At 40.4% G+C, this 18,735-nt stretch overlaps 1 protein-coding gene across 2 annotated transcripts; it reads right to left on the minus strand.

The window, feature by feature from the left end:
- Positions 1-230: 230 nt before the first annotated feature.
- LOC115042252 (NAD-dependent protein deacylase sirtuin-5, mitochondrial) lies at positions 231-5,062 on the minus strand. Of its 2 annotated transcripts, none has more exons than XM_029500346.1 (9): positions 4,993-5,062; positions 4,071-4,177; positions 3,836-3,969; positions 3,186-3,411; positions 2,662-2,749; positions 2,037-2,090; positions 1,802-1,925; positions 565-680; positions 231-474 (listed from the first exon to the last, which is right to left on the minus strand). In XM_029500346.1, the coding sequence occupies exons 2-9, from the start codon at positions 4,162-4,164 to the stop codon at positions 402-404; spliced, it is 909 nt and encodes a 302-aa protein (XP_029356206.1). In that variant the 5' UTR covers positions 4,165-4,177; positions 4,993-5,062; the 3' UTR covers positions 231-401. The 2 variants fall into 2 exon arrangements, with proteins under 2 accessions (XP_029356206.1, XP_029356207.1); XM_029500347.1 differs by having other exon boundaries at positions 3,836-3,938; positions 4,993-5,009.
- Between the last annotated feature and the right edge of the window lie 13,673 nt (positions 5,063-18,735).

Raw genomic sequence — 18,735 nt, forward strand, 5'->3', positions numbered from 1 at the left:
CTAAGACTTTTTTAGGTGGGACTTAACCCCCTCCCTAGCCCCTCCCTCCCATCAAAAGTGTCAGAAATACTCAGCTCTGCTGCTCATCCCACAAATGCATGTTCCTTACAAATGTGGCAACATTTAAAAGGGAAAGAAAAAGGCTTTCCAACGGTATAAGATTTATGCCAAGAAGCATTGTTAGAACAAAGAAAATAATCCACCAAACACAAGTCTCCTTACTTTTTGTGCTTAGATTTATTTTTTCCCTCTTTTCTCTTGATGATAATAATCTTTGGCCATTTTAAAACTCCTTTCTTCACGTCCACATCATCCATGCTGGTTTCTCTTTATAGTCAACCAATATATCATCATTATGTACCATCGGAGTGCCCCAGTGTTAAACACACTGGTCTGTGTTTTCAGTTTTGTTCCTCCTCTGGGCTAGCCAGTGCGGGGGGCAGTGTGGTCCCACAGGGGCCACGGAAGTGGAACCTGCAAGCACAAGAAGAAATCTCATCTCTGCTGATAAGTGATGTCAACAAGTGAAAATGTTGCATGCAATTGACAGAAAAGGAAACATGCTTGAAGCGCATGGTGGCTGGAGTGTCTTCCATGTTGAATTCGGCCACGGGGATGCCTCTGGCTGCCACCTGTTGGGCAAACATGGCTGCTGGATACACAACTGATGACGTGCCAACCTGCAGAGGGAGAATGATTTTGGAGCAATGACATTGGCTCATCAGTTGCTTTAGTCTGTACTGACTGAACTGATGACAATTTTGGCATTTGGCAACTTTTAACACATTTTTGGAAACAAAACAACAACCAACAACACATTTACTCATCTGTGAGTAGCTTTTTTGCTCCAAAGCAACTTAAAATGAGAGACATCAGTCAAGCCCCAGTGGAAGTATTAATTACCATATAAATTAAATAAGAGCAGATCATATAACAGCATGCAAAAAAAGTGCGAGTTAGATCAGCAGAGAAGTTAAATGTGTCATCACATCAGGAAACCACCTTGATAGTAGTTTTTGGAGGATATATTGGAAAGGCAAGAAATATTGAATATGTTTTAGTCATTCCGATTCTTAAATGTGTACGAGAGGATACCAGCATGCACATTTGAAAAAATCTGGGTGGTAAATATGGAGCAAATAAACATTTCAGCTAAATTCACCAAAATGAACAGTGGAGAGCATACAGTCAAGAAAATACAGTGTATAACAGAACAGCATAAAAATAAACATAAATTAAACTGTTGCACAACAGAAAATAATGACAACAACAAAAACCTCAACAACAATTAAAGGCATAGGTTATAAAAAAAGCTTCTCATTACATCTTGTAAAAAGGTAATCTGAGATGGTATTCATGCTTATCTCTGTTTCATATCCACAAAATGCCCCCGCCCAATAAAAATTTTACAATAACATAGTTGAATTGTGCAACTCAATTGCTAGTTTTCTGTACATATCGGTTGATCTGTTAAAGTTTTGGTTTAGTATATTTATTTATATATTCTCTGATAATTTCAGTTTTTTCCCCTAATCTAATCTAGCTATTCTACTCTTGTGTGCTTCTATTCTCTCTCTACTATTTCCAAATAATAGGGACTAATAACGGATTATCATAAACAGAATTCTTTTAGGTTTTGGTTGTTGAGACAATAGCCTTTCAAAGACTTTGCTGCATCAAGTTTTATGACCTTCTGACCCCAAACTTTTGTAATTTCCCTCTAACTGGACCTCAATAAAGTTACATCTGTGTTGTTACAAAATTACATCTCACAAGCTTGCATCCATGCACTTTCACTCACCACAAGACAGAGATCACAGCTGTCCAGGACTTTCTCTACGCGGATGAGGATGTCTGAGTCCAGAGTCTCTCCAAACCAAACCACAGCTGGTCTCAAGAGACCGTGACAGCTTTTCTGTTCACACCTGAAACAAACAAACACACGTGCACGCACACACACGCGCACTCACACAGTCACAACCAATAAGCTGATTTTAAAAGAGCAGAACAGCAAAGGCATAGACGCATGTCTTTACCTGGGCAGCTGCTGAACAGGGATCCGGGCATCATCTGTATCTGGGTCTGGAGCTCTGAGGAGGCAGATTCACAAAAAAAAAAAATAAATATATATATACATATATATATATATACATATATATATATATATATATATTTATATATATATATCCCAAACCACATTAGAGGAAGAGATACCTGGAGCAGAGATTTCATTTATTCCCAATGCACCTGTTTAATGATTGTATTTTTGCACACAAAGCTCTAGATCTAGCAATGTGAATAAATCCATACCATTTTAGGTGAGATATGGTTGATTTTTACATGAGAATCTGCAAATAGTTTTGTGATTTCTAAAATTTTATTCAGAATCTACTTTGAGGCCAGAAATTCTTAAATTCAACTTTCAACCTCCTTTATTTTATTCCTGTAGTTTAATAGAGGGACATTTGTCATCTATTAAAACATCAGTTTTAAATGTCAGATAAACGGCCTAATAGCTTTTCAACTGACATTTCAGTTTCCCTCTCACTGTGTCACAGACTGTTATTTAGCTCCCTGACATCTGACAGATGGGATGTCTGACATTTTCTTCTCAAATGGATATATATCTCATATTGTTTAGGAAAACAGGGATCTTCTCACCCTTTACCCTTCAGAGCAGCACAGATGGGACTGTTGTAATTAGCAGCTTCATGACCACAGCTCATACAGCGCGTTCTAAACAGACTTCCTGGTTTCACAACACATAACACAAGGAAAAGATTAGTGCTGAAACAAATGAAATTGATCAACAAGTCTTTGTTCCAGCTTCTCCATTTGCATCCTGAAAGTTACAAAGATTACAGCTCCTCATCACTTAATGATATTCTCCAAAATAAATTTGATCCAGAATTGAAACGTTATGATCAGGCCAATCAGCAATGAAAATAATGTAGTGCAGAAAGAAATGGGTACAATATATATATAATACATGACAGTTAAAATTTGATTACAGCTGCAACTAATGCATTTCGATATTAATTAAAAAATTTAAATAACAATTTTACTTGCAGAAAAAAATATAAAAAGCAGCAAATCTATTCAGGAACTGGAAGTTGGGACGTAAAATTATGAACCTATTGCACCAATACTGCCATCAGGTGTCTTTTTCACAGTTTTCTCCTTACCATGAATTTCCATGATGTTTTTGGATCCAGCGCGGCGATGGAGCTCATCGATGTTCTGAGTGATGACAGTGACTGCACATCCTTGTTTGGACAGTCGATTCTCACACTCAGCTATGGCCAGGTGGGCAGGGTTGGGGTTTTTGGTGAGCATAACCTCGCGGCGGTAATGATAAAACTCCCAAACACGTGAGGGGTTTCTGGAGAAGGCCTCCGGAGTGGCAAGTTCCTAGCAGAAGAGAGATGGAACAATATTGTGATATGCTTGCAGAGAGATTCAGTGAATTTCATTACAATTATTACCAAATACGTTTCATTTTTATGATAGTTTAGGCTAAACAGACACTGACAAAAATATATTTCAAAAGTGACACAGTCCATTTGTCTTCAGGAATACAAAAAGCCTTTAAAAAAAATTGGGCTTATTGTTTTCTGAGTCAAACCTGTGGAAGAACTCTTCTTAAGTTTCATGAATGTGAGTCAGCAATTATACAATGGAATCTCTAAAATGCTGTCATGCAGGTCAAGTTTTGGAGTCAATGACTTGACTAACAGTCAGACACAATGTGCTGTTCCTCTCTGTAATGCTGCAGCACAACTCTGTATGAAAGTTTTTTTGACGGCCAGTTAAAATGGGAAAGATGGCTGCCTACCTGTGCTTGCCATTTTCTCCAGTAGCCTCCAGCTCCTCTGAAGGTGGGAACTCCACTCTCAGCACTCACCCCCGCCCCCGTGATGATGGCTATGTTCTTGGATCTGAGGAAAATATCCCTGAATGCTGCCAAGTCTTAACATAAAAGCCCCCAGTGACACAAACACAGGAATTACAATAACAAGTAAGTAATCTTGCGGATGACAAGAGAAGGAAGAAGTGAATGTGGCCTCTACCTGAACTGGGTCTGGCCATGTCGAGGCAGCCCCAGGGTTTACTCAGGTGGGCATACAGATGAGAGGCTCTGCAGGTGCACCGACTGACAATCATGAAGTTCCTACAACTGGAGAAGGAAGTCCACCATTCACAATGGAAACACAACTGCCTCCAAGATTGTTAAATTTGATACTTTTACACAGAAAACTGCTTTTGTCAAAAAGTATTTATTTATCTATATATATATATATATATACACATATACATACATACATACATACATACATACATACAAGGAGGTGAATAATGCAGACTGCAGAAGTTTAAATATGGCTATTGTTGAGTCTGTTTTAATTTATTTAATTTATATTCTTATATCAACTTTTTGAATTGTTTTGAATATTTTTTTGTTGATTTTTGTATAATTTTGGTTTCTCTCCGCTCATGTTTTCACCATTATAATTATCGACTCCAAACAGGGTGCAGCAAAAAGGAAGAAAGAACTAAATATAATCAATTAAAGCAGCAGAGTTTAGCCATCAATCCTTGATTTATCTCTCAGGTTTGGTCTGTGTCAGCAAGCCAAGACTGCGCAGCGGAAAGGTCACTTATAAAGCTCGGGGTCACGTCAGTTAGCACAGAGTTAGCCGGCTTCTAAAACACGCACCCGCTAATTTGACTTTCTTTTACATAGATTCTTTTAGTAAAACAGTGAAGTTGACGTAGTTTCTTTCCCAATTCTCTGATGAGCGTCTCGTCCTCCGGAGAAGCAAACACAGCCTGTCTTTAGTGACTCATGCTACCTACAAAGTAACTGGCTAACTGACGTCGGATCCCATGCAGACGGGAGGCCGCCTCGGCGGCGACACGTCCCGGAGTTGGGATCGAGATAGAGCCGTGTTCCTCCGTTGGATGTTGGATGTTGGATGTCCTATCGCCTACCTGTCAGAGCGGAGTCTTGAGAGTCCACGGCGGGGAGCAGGAAGTGTCTGTGCAGTTCACTTGATCAGCTGCTCTGATCGTGATGACATGAGCCAATCAGGAGCCACCGCGAGGTAACAAACAACTGCCATCCCACCGCGGATACGAACATGTGTCCCAGCAGGGGGCGCGTTTTCACCACATGAGTCTGTTTGCAGCAGCGTTCTGTGCAAAGGTTTGGGCCAAGGGTCAGTATTTAGTCTATCCCCAGTCTGACAAAGCAGTCGAGTCACATAAATGAGAACTAAATCATTTTTTGAGGTTGACAAATTTGCCTTCATTTGACATGACTTTGAATCAACATTTTATTCTTCATCACTGTTGCAATATGATTCAGCAAATGTCCTTATGCGACTGTGGCAGCAATAATAGCCAATTTTTATTTTTTTGCAGGTATTAAATGGACATTAATTCATCATTTGGTTTATAAAAATACTAGTCCAAAATCACCTACAGTTTTATCAGAACAGGTGTGTTTTCTTTTTATCTACCAACAGTTTACAATTAAGGAACTACAAATAAATAAGAGCATTCATAAAGAAGAGGCTGAAGTCAGTGTTATATAAGCATAGATTGACTGTGCTAAATAATCGCTGCTCTGCATTATTGTTTCATTTACTTGTTATTCTCAAATAAATCTAATTAATCTGATTACAAAATGTCTATACATTTTCAAAAATGACAGTAAGAGATTTTTATGGTTTCGTGTGAAATTGGTCAAATTTCTTATTTATTCTAACCACCTGTCAAACACCAAAAGATGTTACATTTGCAACAATAAAATTTTGATTCAGTGCACAGTACTGGTGGTGTCACCTCAGTAACTGCTAACTTGAAATAATGTGACTGTTCTATTGCTCCTCACTGGCTGGTGCTTATTCATGCCGGGAGAATCTGAGAAGGTGGAGCTGACATGCAGGAAAAGAAAAGATCAGTTGCTCATCAACCCTCTCTGTCTGTATCTCTCTCTCTCCTCCTACCTTCCATCACAGAAGCCCTCCCCCCTCCCACACCGTCTGCCCGGGCGCGTGCATGAGTGGCTGCTGCTGCTGCGGCTGCTGTTGCTGCGGCTCCGAGTCTCTCCTACTTCCGCCGGTCGCCAGTGGTCGCTGCCCGGCTGGCCGAACATGGCGGCGGCCCCGGAGGAAGAGGTAGACCGCAGGCCGATCCGGAGGGTCCGATCCAAGAGTGACACGCCTTACATCAACGAGGCGAGGATCTCTCTGCACCTTGAGACAGGTAGGGCAGCCAGCCGGTCGGCCAGCGACGCCAATGCTCCTCCACTTAAAGTCTGGGTGTATATCAGCAGCCTCCACGGGGGGAGCATTGTGGCGAATCGGTTCTGGCTGAGGGAGAAATTGCTCCATCGTTTAAGTCACAGTTCCCACGCATCAGCATGACTTTGGGCTTTCATTGTGCAGATCTGACAGTGTCCATGGTACACAGCTGCACCTCGGTGGACGGTAGTCACATAGTGACTCATGCACGGGGAAGCATTCCCAACATTGATGCTTTACTCCAAGCATCCATTTGAAAGGCGGTCTGCACGGTTAGGTATGGGGAAAACCTAAACGCCCCCCTCACCCCAAGACGATTGATTGCTGTTGCTCTCGCCAGACTCCGCCTTGATTGTCGGCTGCAGTGAAATGTTGTGTGAACTTGGCCGCCTGAGGGTACTCATTTGGAATGCACTTGTTTTTATTGCCTTTTAAGATGGTGAGGAGAAGGAAGCGATGCTCCAACATCCTCGACAAATGGGTGGTGGGCTTAAATCTGGTTTGTCTGTGGAGGAGGATGGGGGTTTAACTTATTGTTTCCTTTGTTGCCATGGTCACGATCTTACGCTATATCACAGGCATCTTGATTAGGGGATCTACAGCCATGTCCGCTTCTTTAAAGATGGTTTCAATTGCAGGGCAGGCGCCTCCTGCTCTCCTCCCCGATACTTCAATATCAGCCCCGTGCGGAGCTGTCCACTGCCCCTTGGTGCTGAAAACGTCACCAAGCAGAACAGGCGAACGCTGCCCAGAGGGGGTCACACAGAATCTGCTTTTCTGCACTTCTTTGTTTGTTTCTTTTGCTTTATTTAGTTTAAATGAGCTACTGCACCCGAATAGCTTGCGTTGAACCCTCCCGCAGGATAACACTGATCTGACAAATACCATGCAGTCACATGGTGTGTGTGTGTGTGTAGACTACAGCCGGGTAGGCTAGACTCAAGCCTATATTTTCCATTTCGGACTGATGCCAACTCTGAAATTGCCCTGCCTGGCTATTGTTCTGCTTTGCCTTAATTTTCCAGCACTCTTCTGCTCTGTCACATAGCCTGCAATCCCTTAGTGTTCATGATAAATTCAAGCTATAGACAGTGTCAACCAAAATCTGAACATAAAGGCTTTATTACAATGTGTGTATCAGTTTTTAATATGACGCTGCCCTTAGTTGCTTCTGGCTAAGTCGAGAAATGTATATGACAAACCAGCCTTACATAAATCTTAATGAGATCAGGAATTACTCACATGCTTGCTCTGTAATCTCTCCTCTTTTTAGCCTGCTTAGACCTTTATGACTCATGACGTTCAGACCCACCTACTCGTAATTTCTCTCAGCTGACTTCTCGCTGGCCCACAGCAATCTTCCTCTCCATTTTGTTTTCTATTAAAAACACAGTACCTCCACTTCCTCCTCTCAGACAGATTAGCTTCAGCCTCCCCGGGATGAGTGGCACTGTTGTCTGTGTATCTGAGCTTTGTGGCGAGCTCTACATCAGGCATGGCTGGAGACTGAAGGAGGGCTGCTGTGTTTTGCTAACTGTGCTGCTGCTGCTCCTTGCTATTAGTTAAAAACAGAGCAGGCATGCTGAGGCTGCATGAGGCTGCCGAGACATCACAGACGATACAGAGGACACTGCCGGGAATCAAACTTCCCCCCACCCCCCACCTCACCCTTGTCTTTGATATGTATGTGATTTAGGTGGAATTTGAAATCAAGTAGATACAGCAGGTAAAATAAGTATTAACACATCACCATTTTTCTCAGTAAATATATTTCTAAAGGTGCTACTGAAATGAAATTTTCACCAGATGTCGGTAACCCATGCAACCCACACATGCAAAGAAATCAAACCGTAGATGTCTATAAATTAAGTTAAATGGTTTGAGTGAAGTTTGATAAAATGGAATGACACAGGGAAAGTTATTGAACATACTTACTTAAATTTATTTAATACTTCATACAAAAGCCGTTGTTGGTAATAATAGCTTCAAGTTGCCTCCTGGATGGAGAAAACTAGTTACATGCATTGCTCAAGTTTGATTTTGACCCTTTCTTCTATTCAAACTCTTTTCAAATCTTGAAGATTCCGTGGGCCTCTTCTATGAACTCTAATTTTTAGTTATTTCCATAGATTTTCTATTGGATTCAAGTCACGTGATTGGCTGGGCCATTCTAGCAGCTTTATTTTCTTTCTCTGACACAGAATGAGAGTTTCCTTGGCTGTGTGTTTGGGATCGTTGTCTTCCTGAAATGTCCACCCTTGTTTCATCTTCATCATCCTGGTAGATGGCAGCAAATTTTTACTAAGAATGTCTCAGTACATTTTTCCATTCATCCTTCCTTCAATTACATTAAGATAATTCAAGGGACAGGATTGCTTTCTGATTGATGATAAATTTCTGCTGGTGTCTTGGCTTTTGGTGCCTTTTTGCACTTCCATTTCATCATGTGTTCCATACTTTTTCCTTGTGTCATTCCATTTTATCACACATAACTTTATGGACATCTACGGTCTGATTTCTTTGCATGTGTGGGTTGCATGGGTTGTTACTGACATCTGGTGAAAAGTTCATGTCAGTAGCACCTTTAGAAATATATTTACTGGGAAAAATGGTGACGTGTTCAGTACTTATTTTATCCGCTGTATGTACAGATTTGGAATGTGATTCTACTCAGCTTGAAGCCAAATAAGTAAAAGTGAAGAGTGAATAAATAATTTAGCTCATGATTGAATCGATAGCTTAACAAAGTGTAGACCAAGGTTTCCTGTTTCCTACAGTCAGTGTTTCTTTTCACCTTTTATGTCTTAACCTTAATCTTTAACCACAGTACCCAAGCCTTATCAAACGAACCCAAATTGTCATGACAGCAAAGTTTGATGACTTTGAGAGCAATGACAATCTGAGCTGTCTGAGATCAGAAAACATTAGCGCGATAACAAATCACACATTTAGTCAACGTGGAAGGAAAGTGAAAGCTTTATCACTACGTTTCTTTACAATAAGAGGCAGATGAACTTGAGAACAAAACAAACAGCTCCGATGCATTGTGGTCTCTTAGCATTGCAGTGGATAAACCTTTACCTATTATAATGCTTCCAGCTGAAACCGAGAAACAACATAACAGAGCTTGTTTGAAAAGAGTAAACTGCTATTGCAAAGTGGATGACAGATTGTTTCAAAGAGCACATGCACTGGAAAACTGAAACAATGAGCTAGAAGAGGCTTAATCTTCTGGACAACTGCTGAGTACATGTTAGTTCTATGCGGGTTCAAGGGATAATACAAGTATAGAGCCAAAACAATTTCTTCTCTTCGTGTCACTAAACTGGTGAATAATGTCGCATTCAAGAAAAACTTTATTGGTTTGAGAAGCCAGAGCAATATTACATTTCTAATGATGAGTCTGGCATGTTTGGACAAGTTATGAAGAATAACCTAACAACTCTTTTTTTACGCCCATTTATTAGTGTGGATTTGGTTCAAATCTTGTATTTTGGCATTTTCCCTGTGCTTCGTTGTCTAGAGCAAGTCCAGATTCCAGGCAGCACAGCTCCTCTCCAGAAATGTATATAGTTCAGCTTGGGTAGAGTTTAGTGCTTCTCACAAAGACCAATACGCAGGCATTATCACACTCCCTTTCAAATAGAGAGAGCATATAATACAGACCTGAATGAAAAACAGAGACAAAGGAGGCTTAAAGGAGAGAAACAGGAAGAGTCGAAAGAGATGGAGAAGGAGAGTGGCAGGATGGAAGCTCAAATTGTAGCTCCATGAAGGCTGGCACAGTGAAAAAGAAACAGGGTTGGCTGTCATCCAAGGAATATGGTGGGAACGGTGCACATGCAAACTGCCTCCCACTATCTGACTAACACTCTTTAGTCTCTCATTTGCTCTGTCTCTGTCTGAGAGACATACGTCAACACGGCCATCTGCATACATTAGGCCTTGAACAGCAGCGTGCCAGAACTACCTGGGGAGAATACAAAAGTTGAGGCAGGAAGTGCAAAGGCTCTGTAAAGGCTGCAGATAAGTACTTCCACTGCTTCACTGCCTCTACCAACACTGAAAAAACTCCTCACTCTCCATCCGCTGGAACGTGGGCCCTTCTTTTCAGGCCAGACAAGGTATCCATTTTGCATATAGAGAAAGGCGTATGACTCAGTCTTAAATTGACAATCAAGACATTGGAGTGGCCTCCCAACTGTTGGGATGAATTAACCCTTACCCATGAATATATACATGATTGTAGATCATCAGTCTGTGATATTTGCTGCTAGGGTTGGAGACTTAAAATATTAAAAGACTAGATCAGTAAAATAATAATAATAAAATCAATTGATGCAGCTTCTCATTCAGAAGAGTTTCTTCTTTTTTGTTTTTTGGTTGTTCTTCAGTTTCATGTGACCTGAGAAGTAAGCGTGAGCTTTAGCAAGTAATGAAGAGTATTTGTCCATATATTTTTTTTAAATTATGAACAAAATGAGAAAAAATCTAATCCTTATTGCATGTTTTCTGAGGCAATACTGTTTCAATCAATCAATCAAACTTTTCATACATGAAAAATGCAGCACAAAGTGCTTCACAGAGTTAAAACAACAACATGTCAAACATGTAACTAATATAAAACACAAAGTGAAAAACCCACCCCCTCAATGAGGAACCATGGGAGGAAACCCTCTCGGGGAAACACTGGGACTAAAAGATTAAAATACAGTAAGAAAAAATGAAAATATACATTAGTCAAAAATGTCTAAAAATAAGAAGATTTAAGTTTAAAGAAGTTTAAGGGTAATAAAAATGCACAAGACTTAGAGTAAACGAGATGGAAATCATTGAAACCTCGTATATATTAAAAGAAATATATATATATATTAATAATAATAATAATTTAAAAAACATATAAAATCAGTTCAACGCTAAACTAAAAAGGTGTGTCTTGAGCCTCCTTTTAAAAATATCAACAGTCTCTGTGGCCCTGAGGCTCTCTGGCAGGCTGTTCCAGAGTTGTGGACCATAATGGCTGAATGCAGCCTCACCGTGGGTTTTGGTTCCAACTCGTGGAATGGTTAAAAGCCCGGTGCCAGAGGACCTCAGGGTCTGTGTGGGTGATATCATCAAAGCAAGTCAGATAAGACCGTTAAGACACTTAAAAACTAGTAAAAGAACCTTAAAATCGATCCTGAAATGGACGAGGAGCCAATGCAGAGATTCTAAAACCGGTGCAATGTGCTCCCGAAGTCATGACAATATTCATATAGCATAGTATTATACAGAGTTAGTATCATTTTTTTTTTATTTCATTAGTGTTAGCGTTGTTGTTAGATATTTTACATTTTAAATCAGCAATTGTCCTTTCGCTTTACTCATGCTCCCTCAACCTGCTTGTCCTGCTCTGCTATTCAAGTCGTCAACAAACTCCATTGGCCAATAGCTTTTTCATATGTAAAGGCCATTCATAATAAATAGGTAAACATGTGCGATCATTTGTTAATCGGGTTTGTAGAATCAACAGTACAGGCCCAGAATGAGGGTGTTGGGAGGTTGAAAGATGTGGCACTTGTGAAAACAGAGATAATGAGTGGAGTCAGATTAAAATGACTGTTAGACTGTTAGCTAAACAGTTAATGCTGAGACACAAATAAAGGAGCTGATTCAAGGGCACAGTGCAGTAAGTGCTGTACTGTTATAGAGTACTGTTGGTACGCAAGACATCATGCACAGTACTCAATTCTTCTCCACTGAAAAAGTGCCACTGCTTGTTAAACTTTACAAGAAGAAATGTGCTTACTTTTTTATTTTTTAAACTCTTCCTGGAGCTGTTCCACCACAATTTCATTCCACTATCTTTTATATATATTCTGGCCTTTTCAATGAATTTCCAGTCCAATATAATCCTTTATAAATTGTTATCATTGGCTTTAGTAAAGCTTTATTTTATCTTTTTATGCTTGTTTCAGTGGGAACACACTACATATTCAGTGTGTTATCAGGACACAATCACAAATTTTTGTTTCCCAGACCAGAATATATCTTGCATGTCAAAATTTGCTGCATTTAGTACCCACATGTTAAAATGAATACACATCCAGTTGAGATAAGCAAACATTACTCAAACTGCAGCGTGTGGCAGCATTGCATTATGCGTTTCGGGATGAACGGTCACAGGAGAATTTTCTGTCTCTCTTCCTGGAGATGGAAGGCTCCCAGTGATTGCTTGAGGTATATATAAAGTGTTCATGGATTGTTTGGATTGTTTATGATGCTCTATAAGAATATGTAGTGAGTACGTATTGCCACAAGATCTGCTTAATAATCCAGGTGCTTTGGTACATTCCACCATGGGGACCCTGTGAAATAGGTTTGGGGGGTGTGGGGTGTACATTTATACATTTTATACATTTAAACTACTGTAAAATAAATACTTTTTGCGGTTTCACTACATCACAGAGACAAAACAGGTCATTTGCATTGGCATATAGAGAAATTTTAAAAATGTGTTTTCCAGTACTTTCTTGCAATTGCGGGGCTAAATAATTTATCAATACATTAAACAGTAATTATTATATGCTTATGTACAAAACAAACACAAGCAATTATCTTAATATTATTACTTATATACATTTTTTTTTGTGCATGAGTGTTGCATCATCTCCGGCTCTGAAGCTCTTACTGTTCGTTGAGTGCGGTGCTCTGGCTACACCTCCTAGTCTGCGCGCTTCTCTTTGACATTCATTACTCCCTGTGTTTGTTTTAAGTGTGACTCCTTGTGGTTCATTTCAACCAGAAGAGTAGGTGGTAAGGGGGAAGTTATCCACAAAAAAGAAAACACGAAAACAAAACACCCACATATTGCAGCCAGGGATTGGAGAAGCATCTCCAGGCGCTGTTTCTTTAACAGTTCTCCTTAAGTGTGCTGTCTGTATTGGTGAAGGCCTACTATCAAAACAGATGAGCTGCATACTGGAGAAAGAGAGAAGGAGAAAGGTGACTCATATCCCTGTGATGTGAAGTCTCACATTCAGATTTTTACAAGGGGGTACACACACAGACACTCAAACAACCACACAGGCACTCTCCCACAGTCTCTGCTGTACTGTCACATTGTATTAATTCAGCACAGAGTGGGTCCAGCCAGAAGAGGGTGTGTGTGTGTGTGTGTGTGGGGAGGGGGGGGTTCTCTACTTTTGAGAAGAATTTACACACTGTAGAAACAAGAAAAAACTCTGAACTTTGTGTTGCCTCTGGCACTTGTGTTCTTTTTGCCATTGCACCACACGTTTGCTGCTGCTTTGACTCGAACACGGGTGGAGAAGGGGGCAAAGGAGACTCAGTGCTCAGTGTTGCTATGAGAGAACTCTGTAACTCCAGTATGGGCTAGTTTTATTCCGACAGAGTGGTATCGTAGTTCTTTCGCCTCCCTTTCGTACAATCCATATCTTGTCCAGATGTCCAGATTTTATGACTGGGAATGTATTATAAAGTTGGATCTCTTTATCTTAGTACAATATCAATTGATTTTAATGGATGTGTTCTGCATCATTTTTCTGTGTACAGCATTATACGTTTTAGAGAGGTTCACTATTCTTTATTATAGTGTTGTTCAGCAGAAAATAATGATAGAAACCAAATCTAATGTATCCTACTAATAAATGCTTTCTCCTTGGTCAAATGTTTCTTATTCCTCTGAGCCATCGAGCTCAGATCTATTAAAACACATCGGTGTGACACACTGTGGCACTGAGTGACATGTTTCTTCATCACCTCAAACACACACACACGCTACCCTGCTGCCCCAAATACTCACTGGAGCACCAAATTAATCCACCTCTTAAAATAGTCCACAGTGAAGTCACTGTTCTCCTGTATGAGCAACAGGAGGTTGTTCAAAACTACAAATTCCAGTGTTGAACCAAAGAAGGTCAGCCATCTCACCTGTTTTTTGCTCAAACGTGAAGACAGGGACCTACAGTATAATGTCTCAGTTTGTCGGTGTTTGCTCACTAAAACGGACAGAAGCCAGCTGTCCCTAATCTGTCCTGGAGGAGACAGCTTTCCTTCTCCTCTTCTGACTCTCTCTTTCTTCAGAGTGATACTGGGATAGTGAGCAGAGCAGTAAGCTGGGGAGTTTTCCTGCTGTGCAGCTAATTATCTGCAAAATACTGCACATTTAATTCTCTGCATAGGAAGCTCTCAAATGAAAACATTCCTGTCACCCAGAGCTATGGTTGTGTGTAACCATTCCCCTAAGATGTGAAAAGGTGGTTCTTCAGCAGCTCTGTAGCATCTTAATCATGGATGCATTAGGAAGACAGATGAACGGGTTGGAAAATTTTGGTAAACGGAGCAGATGGGTCCGGATTAAATGGCAGACTGAGCCATTTTTTAAAGTCCAGATCTCCACCTTACTGTCTCTTTTGCAGAGTGGCACATACATTTTTTGGAACTGACTCTGTCAGGCTCATAGTTCAGTCCAGGGCCAAAATTAGCAGCAGCACCATCAAAGGACAGAGGGTGATTAATATATTTTTGTAAAACAGAGACAGAAGGCCAAATGGGATAAGAGGCCAATATGTGGGCTAATGGATGGTCATCCGAAATAGACAAGAGGTGGAGAGGAGGGAAGGTTATTTGTTTTTCTTGTATGACAGTAATCAAAAAGCCATCAATGACCAAGAGCAACTTCACTAAAGGAACAATTCACTCAAACAATGCAGAAGCATAATTTACCCAGCAACCACGTAAACCACTGTTGCTTTCCCCCCACCAATGAAACTGCAGTTTTCGGTCCCATCCCAGAGAAATGCATTCAAGCTCAAAACATTGACAGTTGCCTTATCTACAGTGTCAGAATTCCTCAGGATAGTACAGATGCTTTACTGATAGTGATGTTACAGAGTTTTTATCCTTCAATCGTTTGATTTGAATAAGGAAGAAGGTGACACAAAAATTATCTAAAGTAAAGAATAAGGGAAAGGGATCTGACTTTCTGGACATACTGGCAGACAACTTTCAGTAGAATAATAATCTCTTCATCATTGTTGAAGGTCGATGCTTTATTTATTCTAAGGGAAATGAAGGAAAACAGTTTTCAAATGTGTTTGTTTTATTTTAAATGAAATAATACTCGCACATTGGGCTATTTTATCCACTTTCCTCCACTGGTTTTCATTATTGGTTTAAAAGATTAACTGAATTGTTGAAAGATAATTAGTAAAGAATAAATAATGAACAGATTGATCAATATTGATAATGACATTGAGCTTCAGTAGCCTTACATCAGTCAGAAAGAGATTTTAGCTCTGGCCTACACCAGCTACACCAGCTATATCTGGCCCTTTAGCATCTCAATGTTTCACACTCTTCATCACTGAATTTTGTCAGCTGTTTGATGCCGATTTGAAAGAGGAAAAACCAAAACACTGAGCTGAGAGGCAGATTCAACATTGTTGAGTCAGCAGATTTCATCACCACGAGCAACACCATCTAAATTCTACAATGGGTCCAGATATTCACTAGTGAAACCCTTGAAGATTGAAAAAGCTCAAGCAAAGTGCTGATTAGTCATTGCAGCAGTAGTGATTATTCCCTTTTCCAAACACTTCCTCTAAAAGTGAAGCGGCCGTGCAACATTAGCTTCATCCGTTAAAGTCAGCAGCGTTTAGCTCAGAAGCACAGTTTGAAAGTAAGGTTGACCTGTTAACAGTGGCCCAGCATCAGTCAGGGCCTCAGCAACAGTGTTGCCATTGATTTACATTTTCATTTGAAAGTTAGCGCAGCGACCCAGAAACATGACCCCTGGACCCCAATCAATAACCTATTTCATTTATTTTACTAATTTTTAGCAAATGAAAGTGTTGTGCTTTACAACAGACAGAGACAATGTTGTTGTAGGACCCACGTCAAGGGTTGAAAGTGAGAAAGCCATCTTAGACTTTTAACATCATCAATACAACTAAAAGTAACCATTACCTTTCAGCTAGAGGGGATGAAACTGTTCTACATAAAAAGTCTAAAAATCACTCAACCTATGATACATTATGTTGTTGGGTTATGTAATTACACGTTTACAGCAGAATTGCATGGTTTTAATCATATTTCATATTTGGTCATACTTTCCACATTCACATTTTACACCTTAGTCATTTTTTATCCTATATTTTAACCAAATTAAGGATTTTGGTCATTAGACATGTGGCTCTGTCAGAGAAACAATCCTGTATCCCACCAAACTGTGTTACTCAAAGAGTGCTTATATTATTGTGAAAGTGTTTTATTTATTGGTTCTGTTGGTTAAGGAGAGGAGGACATCACTCAAATAACTGAGTGAAAGCCTCATGAGCATGTGGGTCATACATTTTCAGAGAGCTATTTAAAAGCCTGAAATATCATGTCTGCCATATATTTTGGTAAGACACTGACTTTAAATGTGAAACTGCTTTATGCATTGTTTTGACTGGTTAGTATCCGGTGTGCTTGTTGTGGAGAAACATCATTCAGTTTCATGTGAAAACCTACATTATCACAAGCACTGAAGAAATTCAACCTGGTGGTTAAGACGTCAACTCCCATGATCCTTTGCTACTTTGTAGCACAAGTAAACACCACCTTTTAGTTGTAATTAAGAGAAGTTATACACTGTGCATTTGAGCATAAAAAGCAGAAAACAGCAGTGAAGAACGTTTCCTCTGCAGAGTCAATCGGAGGCATTAACACAAAGTTTAATGAGCCTGTGGTTTTTGTTTGTAGTTTTTTTGAACATCTCTTAATGCTGGGGGAGTTTGTTAACGAGTTGCCCATGTCAATGTGTGTCTGTTCCCAGCTGAAATCTCATTACTGTCGTCAGGCAGACTCTGTACCATGGAGATGTGAATGACAGCTCAGGCAGGTCAAGGTGAGATTGATTCAGCTGAGGCACGTGCAGCTCTCCTACCCAGTAGAAAGGCCCTGAGATAAGACGCTCCATAGGCCTCTACCGCTTTCTGCTCATCTGGTGGTGACTGACAGCTGGATCATGAGTTGAAGAGTGTGGAAGCTCATGAGGAATACAGGCTTGGCCTGCTGGAACAGTGGAATAGATGCTGTTGGACAGGACGGTTTATGGTGAGACAGATGATAGAAAATAATCCGACAGCTGCATGGACTGCATGGATGGCTGCCTCACAGAGGACATATGTGACAAGAACACCTTCACTCTGCGCTGCAGTGCATGCACCTGTCTATTTCCGCCTGCGTTTGTGTAGTTGAGAGTGTGGTGGTATGTTTCAGAACCAGTCGTGGAGCTGTCAGCAGCAGTTTGAGCTGTAACCTGTCAGGCCACTGAGCCCCTCATCTGTGCAGAATTAAGGAGGCCTGAAACTAAAGTGCCCCCACCAACTAATTAATCTTCCTGGTTCTCACTCACTCACTCACTCATCTTCATCTGCTTTATCCGTATCCAGGTCGCAGGGCTGCTGGAGCCAATCGCAGCTCACCTTCCTGGTTCTGCTTTTTTTTTTTTTATTATTCAGATAAACATGACAGAGGAGGAGTGAAGCAGTGATAAAATTATGATACTGAAAGATGTGTGACATTGTTGCATAACTACCTGGTGTATTGATTTTGTGAAGTTGCAAATCTAGATATTGCCTCACTGAAGACTGCGCTGAGTGCAGCTCCGGCCTTCAAGTGATCAGATTATACGCTGCTTTATAGAGAAAACTGTGACGCGGTAGTAATCCAAACAGCTGCTCTGCCACACCGTAAGTTTTGCGTTGGCTGTGTACAGTGGTATACAGTGGGTCGTCCACTATACCAGAATTGGTGGTTGAACCTCTTATCCTGATGGTTGTTGTTATACTACAATTAGTGTATGTGTGTGTGTCTGAATGGGGTAATATCAACATAAAACTGTAGAGCCCTATGCATGAACTCTTTAGCACAAAATCCTTTCTTTAAAGGATTTAGTGAAAGACAACTCTTGACAACTGAGTGTTCAAATGCAGCCTCCATACAAAGTTTGTCAATTCTAAGAAAATAACCTCAGATGATGTCATATTGATGTCTCCAGGGTTGCAACAGGTAGGGTTTGGAGACAACATATTTAATTGTGAAAACTGGTAGCCATGTGAATGTTTTCCCAGCCAAAGGAAGTCTGAGGAGCAAAAGATGCTTCACTATCATTGATGTAGGATCAACACTGGAAAGCTGACGCTGCACTTAAGCCTGCTAATGTTTCCCAGGTCCATCAGTGTTGAAGCATATGTCTTTGCTCACTAAAATTGATAACTATCTTATTAGTTTTCATGGAATTTCATGGGAAGTACTGGACAAAGTCAAATGTTGACCTGCTTATTGTGACCAAAGAAAAGGTTCCCAAATTATGGGGGTCATCATCAGGGTACCATGAATGTTGGCAACATTTTAATTGAGGTCAATCTGGTAGTTGCTG

The sequence above is a fragment of the Echeneis naucrates genome, chromosome 4 (genome assembly GCF_900963305.1).
Source record: "Echeneis naucrates chromosome 4, fEcheNa1.1, whole genome shotgun sequence".
NCBI lineage: Eukaryota > Metazoa > Chordata > Actinopteri > Carangiformes > Echeneidae > Echeneis > Echeneis naucrates.

Excerpts from the sequence above, each read along its gene's own strand:
- LOC115042252 (XM_029500346.1), bottom strand. The coding sequence starts at position 4,164 with ATGATTGTCAGTCGGTGCACCTGCAGAGCCTCTCATCTGTATGCCCAC. Across the intron at positions 3,970-4,070 it reads CATGGCCAGACCCAGTTCAG|ACTTGGCAGCATTCAGGGAT; the intron begins GTAGAGGCCACA and ends TTTTATGTTAAG. Across the intron at positions 1,926-2,036 it reads CCTGTTCAGCAGCTGCCCAG|GTGTGAACAGAAAAGCTGTC; the intron begins GTAAAGACATGC and ends TGTTTGTTTCAG.